Source organism: Miniopterus natalensis, chromosome 2 (genome assembly GCF_054644295.1).
Source record: "Miniopterus natalensis isolate mMinNat1 chromosome 2, mMinNat1.hap1, whole genome shotgun sequence".
NCBI lineage: Eukaryota > Metazoa > Chordata > Mammalia > Chiroptera > Miniopteridae > Miniopterus > Miniopterus natalensis.
Genome location: NC_142082.1, coordinates 100,999,292 through 101,008,738, shown reverse-complemented (window position 1 = coordinate 101,008,738; position 9,447 = coordinate 100,999,292). Strand labels below are relative to the sequence as shown.

Genomic DNA, 9,447 nt, shown 5'->3' with positions numbered 1-9,447 from the left:
AATGGGGGTTCCTGTCTTTAAAAGGGCCAACTCTGCCCTCATCGAGAGGACACACATGGCTAGTTTCTCCTCTGCCAACAGAAACCTAAGGAGTATTTGTTGGGGTCTGTTAGACCTTCCAGTGTGTGTGGCAGAGAGGAAGAGGGGGAGGGTGTGGTGGGCTTTTCCTGCAGAGTGGACATTCTGGCTGTGGTGCAGGGACCTGCCCGGTCAGCTGGGGCTCTGGAGCCCCAGGGTGGACACGCTCAGCCAAGCCGACCTGCTCCAGCCAAAAAGATTTCTATGGGCACAGATTTTCTTCCATTCCCCGCTCTGTCAGCACTATGGTGTCCCATCTTTATTCTGGGGCCACAATATCCAGCACTGCTCCATGGGTGTTAAATTATTAATTTTTATTGTTAATTTTTTTAAATGACTGATGTATCTCCTAGGCAGCCTGAAGTTCTGAGGAGCCCACCTTCAGGGGAGAGGACAGGCCACCTGCCCCAGACCTACGGGCCGTCCAGCTTGGAGACGCCCCTACTCTCACCCCTCTTCTGATCAGCGGTCTTCCCAGGGCTGGCCCATCGCCGGGCTCTCCCCTTCCCACTGTCCCCACACAGGGCGTCCCCGGCGCCGCAGACGGAGACCAGCGCCCGCCTTCCTTGCGCCGGCTCAGTATGTGCCCCAGAGTGAGAATGCCGCTTCCGCCCACATTTAAATGTCCCTGCCGCAAACGAGGTGAGAAAAACAAACAAACAGACAAACCGCCGTGGAATAAAAGATTCCTTTTCCGTCCGTTTTGCTTGGCAACTCCGCTTAGCAGGAGAGGCTGGGTAGCCAGAGCTGGATCAGCGCTTTGGAAACCACAAAAGCTGGTGGTGTCAACGGGCTGCAAAGGGAGTGAAGAATTGAAGCAGTGAGCTGGATAAATGGGGCAAAGCACGAAGCTACAGAGATATTTTGGCAAAGCGTGCGAGTGTGTGTGTGTGGGGGGGGTGAACAAAAGGGCTTATTATTCGTGTGATTGCCTCAATTCTCCCCTCCTTTGTGCGTGCGTGTGGACGCGGGTCGCGGCCTGCGTCTCCCCCCGCCTAGGGCGCGCGGCGCAGGGTCGCGGTCCCCGCGCGGCCCGGATGCGGGCGCGCGGCCGCTACAGCCGGGCGGGGTCGACGCCGAGGAGGTCGGCGAGCCGCAGGCGGCCGATCTTCTTCACCTCGCCCAGGGCCGTGCGCAGCTCCTGCGCGGCCGGGCGGCGCAGCCGGCGCGCCAGCTCGCGGGGCACCGCCTCGCGGTCGCTGAGGCGCGCGGCGAGCACGAAGGGGAAGCCGAAGCGCGCGCGGTACTGCGCGTTGAGCTCGGCCAGCCGGAGCCGCTCCTCCGCGCCCAGGCTCGTCAGGCCCGCGCCGCTCTGCTCCCGCCGCGACTCGGCGGTCAGCGTGCCCCGCTGCAGCTCGCGGCCCGCCAGGTCCGGGTGGCAGCGCAGGATGCCCTCCTGGCCTGCGGAGAAGCACAGACACGCGGCGCGAGCGTTACGGAAAGGCTCTCGGGACCGCCGCCTGCCCCGCCCCGAAGAGGCTTCCGGGAGGGAATCGAGGTTCCCAGGAGATGATGGGGGGCGAAAAGGAGTGTCCTGGAGGAGCTGGAGCGCCCATTGCACTCGCCCCTCAAACAGGTCCCGAAACTTGCGCCCCTGGGCCCCCGCTTCTTTCGGCCTGGCCAGGACCCAGGGGCGGGGCGGGAAGTGACAAATTTGTCCTTTGAGACCTCGGGGCAAGAAGAGCGGAGGGGGTGAGGCCGCTGAGACTCGGAATTTACGACTTGCTTGGGAGGGAGCAGGACGCGATAAGAAGCCCGAGCGTTTCGTATCTTTTCTAAGTCCTTTGCTCTCAGGGGGCTTTGATGTCTGCGAGGGCCCGAGGACTTCCTGCAGAGGCCTAGGAATGGGGCTCGTTCTGTTCCGAAGGAAAAGGAGCGGGAGGGTCCCCGGGGGTAACCTCGATGGGATGTGGCAAATAAATGCCCAGGATTTTGTGGCCTTTCTGGAATCAGGCATCCAAAGAGCCCTGCAGATGATTAACTGAAAAAATATTTTTGTCCAACCGGAATCCCACAGCCCTTTGAATGAAAGCGGCTTTTCTTCTTTTAGGAAAATAGCAACCACCCCGCGTGAGGCTCACTCCCCTTCTCCAGCAGTAGATCCCAAACAGACCACAGAATATAACGTTTTCTTGGAAGATAGCTTCTCATAATCCCCTAGGCCTAAAATGGGACCCCCTGGTGTGATTCCTGGGAGTTTAAATCCTAATCCAAGGGTTTTCTTGAGCCCGGGCCCGTCTTTCCACCTAGCTGTCTAGAATTGGAATCCTCAGGGCTGGGCGAGGTTTCAGATATGATGAGAGGGAGCTATAATCTACTGTACACTGAGGGTAATGACACCAAATTTGCTGATTAGTTGTGAGGATTAGCGACAATTCATCTACCTAAAACACGGCACCTAATGCCAGCAAATGTTCAACAGCCATTATTCACTAAATCAGAGTAAAGTGACTGAGGTGCGGCTGGAAGATCTGTCTCTGGCACTGGGAATGGGCAGGGGGCTCTTTTGGAAAAGGCGATGATCACATAAAACCCTCCCTCACCGCTGGCGGAGTAGCTCAGTTGGTTAGAGCATTGTCCCCATACTCCGAGGCCCAGTCAGGGCACATACAAGAACCAACCAGTGAATGCATAACTGGAATAGCGAATATCTCTCCCTTCCCCCTTCCTCTCTCTAAAATCAATCAACAAATAAAAATTTAAAAACCCTTTTAAAATTCAAACATTATCATTTCTGCCCAATTAAAGGATGATCCTGATTCACCATCTAACTCATGGACCAAAGTCCTGAGGAGTGGGGAAAACTGTGGGGGAACACCTGCATTTAAGAGAGGATTCGGTGGAGGCTCAGAAAGGGCTAGGTGACCTCCCCAAGGTCACTTAGCCAGTAGCTGACCGCACCTGGACTGCAAATCATGGACATCTTTGGGGCACTAGCTGCCTCTAAGAGGTTAAGGGGAATTTAAAATGAAACCCATGTCACCAATAATCCCATCTCTGTACTACCATGGTTTTAGAACCCCTCTCATGGGCTCTGTCCCTTGGGTCTTGCAAACAGGAGGTGGTTCTTTCCCGCTTCCTGCACCCAGCCCGTCCAGGTGGTGCAAAAATGTACATGTTATATTCCACACCTGGTGACCCCCCAGCCCCTAGTTGGATCCAGATCCGCTGTGCACCCATCTAGCCCTGGGACCCTCAGAGGATTTGGCTGAGGTGGAGAGAACTGAGGCTGGGCGACTGCAGGCACCCACCTGGAAGGACTGGCCCCGCGCCCCATCCCTGCATATTCAGATTTTCAAAGCAGCCTCCAGTGGAGGGAGCTGACCCCCAGTCCTCTCACAGACCTCAAGTCTATGCTCCCCTTCCCCTTATAGGCCCCGGTGTGGGGGCAGGGCCTGCCTCCTTACCGCCCCCTAGGGGACTCCCCTGGCTGTCCCATGCACACTCCACAAGCCTCTTTCCTTCTTGCCCTTGCACTTCTCTTCTCATTCCCCTGGGTTGGTCTGTCTCTTGAAAACATCGCCTGGGGTTAATGTTTGCCTAGGACTGAGCATGGGTTTTCTTTCCACTGTTTGCAGGAGGAGAGAAAGGAGGCCAAGAAAAGGGACAGAGCATAGAGAAGAAGAAGAAAGACTAAAAAATAAACTGGAACTCACACACACACACACACACACACCCTTCAGCTGCAAGAAATAGAACCTGATGTCCAGTCTTGTCGTCTGTCTTTATTGCTCCAAACCTCTGAGCCCTTGACTGCTGCCCAAGATGCAGTCCCCTGGTTTGCAGCAAAGCTTCAGTTCCCTTTCAAGGCTGCACCCTGTAAGCACTCCCTGGCCTTAAAACCCCAGAGGGGCTGGTACTTCCCACCTGCCTGCCTCAGTCCTGCAGGTCTTCCCACCTGGGATACCAAGGTGCTAACCAGGACACTTGAATGTCCCATGGTTCTCAGGACCATTTCAATGCTACCTGTTCTTTAGTCTTTCCTAAAATCTTAGACTCACTGTCTTTGCCACTGGCGTGTCAGGTGTAGAGATGTAGGTGTGGATATGTATTGTTTGCTGCTGCCACAAGTCATGAAACCTTTGCATCAAGAAGAATTCCTGTTGGAACAAAGAGCTGGCACTATTTGTTCCAATAGAAGACAGGGCAGGCAATAGTGGTCACTGAGGAGCAGGCGATTGGCTTAGAACCCCGTTTCAATCCACCTGTGTCCCTACATTTGTGCCAGCCAGTGTGTGCCCCCTCCTGGTACAATGGATCATCTATTTTCTCTGTTGAAGATCAACCTCTCCAGTGGTGTTCTTGAAGCCAGCCTCTTTCCATCTCAAAGACTGCCCTTTCAAACATCAGTTTATCTTCCTTGCACTCACTGCCTTATCATAACACAACACACAAACATGCCTTAGAATCACTTGTCCCATAAACAAAATTAAATGCCTCCCTTGAGTCCCTGTTGTCCTCTAGATTCTCTCTATGTCTCTGCTCCTTCTTACAACTCAAAGGAGCTATCTATGTAGTATCTCCACTTCATCACCTCCCATTGCAGGTTCCTCTACCGCCCACCAACCATTCTGCATTTATCAAGGGCACAGGTGATGGACATCTTGCCCAAGCCCATAACCAGTGCTGTCTTCTTCTCTCAAAACCTCTTTGGGAGCATGTCACAGGGTTGGCCCTCTCTCCTTCTTGAGAGATTACCATCACTTGCCTACCTTTAGCACTGGTTCTCTCACATCTCCTCCCTTCTGTATTTACAATGATGTGCTAAGTGTTCTTATCTAGTCCCAGGGCTTGAAATGCCATCAAGTCTCTGATGCCACCCAGATCTAGTCTAGCCCTCAGCTTTCTGCTGAGTAGCTTCATTATGGTCCACCTGAACACTATTTTCATCCAGGTGATTATCAGGCATCTCAAACTTAACAAACTCCCACTCTCCACCCTGTCCTCTCAATTCTTTAGCCTTCCTCATTGTAGAAAACACTACCACCACCCTCTCAGTTCCTCAGATTAAAATTTAGGAATTACCTTTAATTTCTCTTAGTTTTTAACCCACCTTCCCCCAACAAATCCAAAAATCTTGTTGGCTCTAGCTCTAATATCTATTTTGAGAATCTAGCCATATCTCTATCACCCCTCCTTCAATCCTCATGGAGAGAACCATCACCTCTCACTTTTACTGCCACAGCAATCCCTCTCCCTGGCCTCTCTTTCCTCATATCCCCCACTCCTCACTTTCTCCAACCACCTTGGTCTTTCTGGGCCCTTCAAGCGCCAAAAGTCTGTGATTCCTTTTCTTAGAGCGGTCTTGCAGATCTTTGTGTCCTTCTCATCTTTTGGTTTTATACTCAGAAGTCACTTCCTAAGACACACCTCTTTAATTACGTATTTTCCACAATAGTTGGTATTTTCTAATCCTTTCTGTGATCTAAAATTATCTTATTTATTTATGTTAATTCTGTCTCTCTTCACCAGGACATAAACTCGCTGAAGGCAGGGATTGTCTTGCTCACTGTTCCATCCCCAGTGCCTGGGACAATTCCTGGGTCATGGTGGGCACTCAGTAAGGTTTTTTGAATTATTATTTATTGATTTTTAGAAAGAGAGGGAGAGAGGGAAAGAGGGAGAGAGGGAGTCAGAAACATGGATTTGTTGGTCCTCTTATTTATGCATCCATTGGGTGATTCTCATATGTGCCCTGACTGGGCATCAAACCTGCAACCTTGGCGTATGGAGACGACGCTCTAACCAGCTGAGCTACCCAGCCAGGGCCACTTGATAAGTGTTTATTGACCAACACATCACTCTTGGGGAAGTGTTTGATATATTCTTTCACAACACATTCTCATAGCCTCACCTACCTTATAGCCTGCATTTGAGGGATTTATTAGTATCTAACTCTATTAACTTAATGTTTTGAAGTAAATATTAAATAATGAATTATGCCGTTATTGCGATTCTGAAATGCCACAAAAAGATGCACGATTAACTCTATTACAGTTTTATTGTTCTTTGATTTTTAACACAAATCAATGCTGAACTGGTTCATTATTGACTCTGTGTGTGTGTGTGTTTGTGTGCGCGCGCGCGCGCGTTTCAATCTTCCTCCCTTTACTATTGTCATTCCTCTTTCCTGGAAATCAGGAGGTTGGCTTGAAATGATACTTTGCAATTATTGCTACAGCCAAATATTAATCCTGGACTGCCACCTACTGGCTAATAATCATTATAGCATAACCTAAATGGATTGTCAACCTTGGTTTACTCTAGAAACTGGATTTTCAGCTTCCTGCTAGTGGTAGAGTGTTTTCTTAGATTATTTAAAACACATGTTTGAATAGGGAGATCACCATAGCCTGCACATCTCTTTCTCCCATTCTATCTCTAAAATCAATACAAAGTATATGCTTGGGCAAGGAGAAGAATTATTAAAGTCCCTTCTGGCTTTAGGATATAAAGACTCACTCAGTTTGTTCCTTACTACTCAAGGAACAGAGCTGGGCTACGCAGTCAGTCTCACTTTATTTGATAATTTAAACAACCAAACTGGGATCTGGAACACCAAACGTTTATGTTAATTAATACATTAGTAACCAAAGGCATAAAACTCCCAGGACCTAGACTTGGCTTCTGATTCCCTGGGAAACCCTTCAAAGGCTGCTGGGTTGACTATCGGGTTGAGTCCCAGTTCTGCCTCTTTCTAGCTATGTGTCCTTGATCAAGCCACTTAATCTCGTCGCACTTCAGTTTTCTCCTCTTTAAAATGGGGACAATAATAATAATAATACTTGTTTTATAGGATTAGCATGAGGTTCACATGAGTTAGCAAATGCTAAGTGTTTGGAAAAGTGCCCGAAACACACTGATAGTAAGGGCTGAATACCTTTTAACTATTGTTATTATTATTACTTTGCTAATATCGCCCATCTGGTGTCATTGAAGTGATTAGCTATGGGGGGGGGGGGGATTGAGGCTCTGCTCCCAACTGCCTGTCTGAGACCCGTGGGCACTATCGTAGGGCTGAGAAGTGAGATCCACCAGCAGAGAGATGCCTTAACTAGACTTTAACTAACCTTAACTAGAGCTTCTGGCCAAACTGGTTGGGGTGACTGCTGGTGGGAAAGAAGATAGGAATAGGGAAATTTTTATTTCATTATCTAAGCTCCTGGTACAGAGCCAACTCCATACAGATAAATAACTGTATAAACCAGTGAAGACTAGATTTAAATTATTTGTGCTATCATAGCTTTCTCCCTCAATGCATTCCTTCCAGCCCTGCCACCCCTTTGGATATTGAAACAGGTCATGGGATTTTCTTCCTTTCTCTTTCCTCTTCCTAATAGGAAAAAAGGTGATTCCCAAGGTATTCGCACTCTTTAAAAACCACCTCCCTCTGGCTTAGAAGGCTTGCATTTATTTGGCCTTGGCCATTTTCCTGCCAGATGTTTTGAACATGGGCTCCCAAGGCCTCGTGCTTTTCCCAGCTTGCTCTGCAGGCTCGGGGCTGGCTGTCCCTGTGGGTGATCAGGCAGAAGGCTCCAGCGTCCATCAACCTCAAGGCTGAGCCCGGTGATGGAGGGGAGCTCAGCTTTGGAGATGCCCTAGAAATGGGTCTACAGGCCCCATTTTCATTTTATAACACCATCAGTTTGATTTTACAACACCATCCTCCACCTTCCTGGATGTGCCTAAACTGAATTCAGATGAGTTTCTTACTCAAGAGCCGTTCACCTGACAATGGGAGACCATCCCAGATGCCAAAGCCCTGCAGACAAGCGAGGCTCTGTGTGCTGGCCTCACTGTGGAGGAGAGGGGAGCGGGAGTGCTCCCTCCCGTCGGATCTCTGTGGAAGGCCCCCTGTGAAGGCAGCACTTGCCCCCCTACTCCCATCCCATGCATTCAAACCCATGCAGTTTTATCAGGTAAAGCAAATGATTAGAAGTCTTGGAACCTAAAGGATCTCAACCTATTCTCAAACTTTATATGGGTAGGGTAGGAAGCCCGGCTGGCTGGCCTGGAGCTGGGTATGGGATGCGAGTGCCTAGTGGGCCACTTAGGTCAGCAGAGCTGGCGGTACCCACGCTCCTCAGGCCCCAGAGCAGGTGTGGTTCATGGCGTCTCTGAGGAGTATCACGATGGCACCCGGGGCCTCTAAATCCCTGTGAAGCTGTCACCTGGGGTTTGCCTAAACCTCCACCCCACGCCCAGAAGTGCCTCCTTTTCTCTCTACCCAGAGGAAATCAGTGATTTCTTTCCCTTTCTCCAGAGGAATTCTTTCAAATTTGTGTCTTTCCTCCTTCACTCCCCTCTGGGGAAGCCGATCTGAATGAGTTTACTTTCCGCAGCAGTCCAGTCCAAACTGGCCCTTGCTGATAAAAATGTCAGCCATTTGCTCTTTCCCCTGGGCTCCTGAGATATTCTGATATCGACCCATCTTCTCTCCTGCATACAGGCCATTCCCAAAGCGAACATACTCAGCTGAGAGAAGGGAGCCCCCAGCCAGGCCCCCAGCCTGACCTCTGGCCTCTGAGCCTCCCGGAGGCCCCGACCTCCTTCCCCAGGACCTCGTAGCTTTAATATTTAACAGCCATGTTACCGGAGCCAACACACATTCTTTCAACTTACTTTTGGCTTAATACCTTGCAAGGGCTTGACTCCCACTTACTAATTTTGAGGAAACTTTGTGACCCTTACAATAAAATTAGCTAAATAAATATACCAGTTGTAACCAATTAAATGATCAAAACATGTTTTGATAACACTATCTGAAACCCCTTTGTGGAGACTCTCCCAGTCCATGAGGCCTTACCTGACTGTGGCAGAGCATCGATAAAGGCAGAAAAGTGCTTCTCTAAATCTTCCAAGTCAGAGAATGGGCGCTGGGACCAAACAGCAGCCGCAATCAGAGGACATCTCTCAATGACATTCCCAAACACATCCACGAATTCTCCAAAGTCCATGGAGTTGACCTTCTCCATGTCCATTGTTTGCAGGTGGTAGGATATCGGCTCCCCTCTCGCAGAGCAGGTGACAGTGACTCTGCTCACTGAGTTATATTTGCTGAACACACAGGCTTGTTTTTTATGCGACACCAAGTTGGCATGTTTTCAATGCCTGGGGAGAAGCAGATCCAGAGGACTTGTGTAATGAGCAAACATAGGCTAAAGGTTCTAATCCAGGGAGTGAAGATCTTTGTGGTAAACATTTTCAATCAAACTGTTCCCACTGTCAAAGCCAGTAGGGGCCGTATTTCACTCGCAGCATTTAAGCCACATGCAGTTTGGTGTCATTAACATTTTAATGTCAACATTATCCCAAGGAATTTTCCCCAAGAACCTCAAAGACAGGTCACAGGTCAACCCACTCGGAATT

At 49.8% G+C, this 9,447-nt stretch overlaps 1 protein-coding gene across 1 annotated transcript; it reads right to left on the bottom strand.

Annotated features, from left to right (window-relative positions):
• Positions 1-1,132: 1,132 nt before the first annotated feature.
• Positions 1,133-9,059, bottom strand: URAD (ureidoimidazoline (2-oxo-4-hydroxy-4-carboxy-5-) decarboxylase). The gene is made up of 2 exons (XM_016209433.2): positions 8,885-9,059; positions 1,133-1,479 (listed from the first exon to the last, which is right to left on the bottom strand). Exons 1-2 carry the CDS (start codon positions 9,057-9,059, stop codon positions 1,133-1,135), a joined length of 522 nt encoding a protein of 173 aa, XP_016064919.2.
• Positions 9,060-9,447: the final 388 nt, after the last annotated feature.

What these genes read in the sequence shown, in the direction of transcription:
- URAD (XM_016209433.2), bottom strand. Translation starts at nt 9,059, where the DNA reads ATGGACATGGAGAAGGTCAACTCCATGGACTTTGGAGAATTCGTGGAT. An exon ending in CGATGCTCTGCCACAGTCAG is followed by an intron (nt 1,480 to 8,884) that starts GTAAGGCCTCAT and finishes GCTTCTCCGCAG; the next exon opens with GCCAGGAGGGCATCCTGCGC.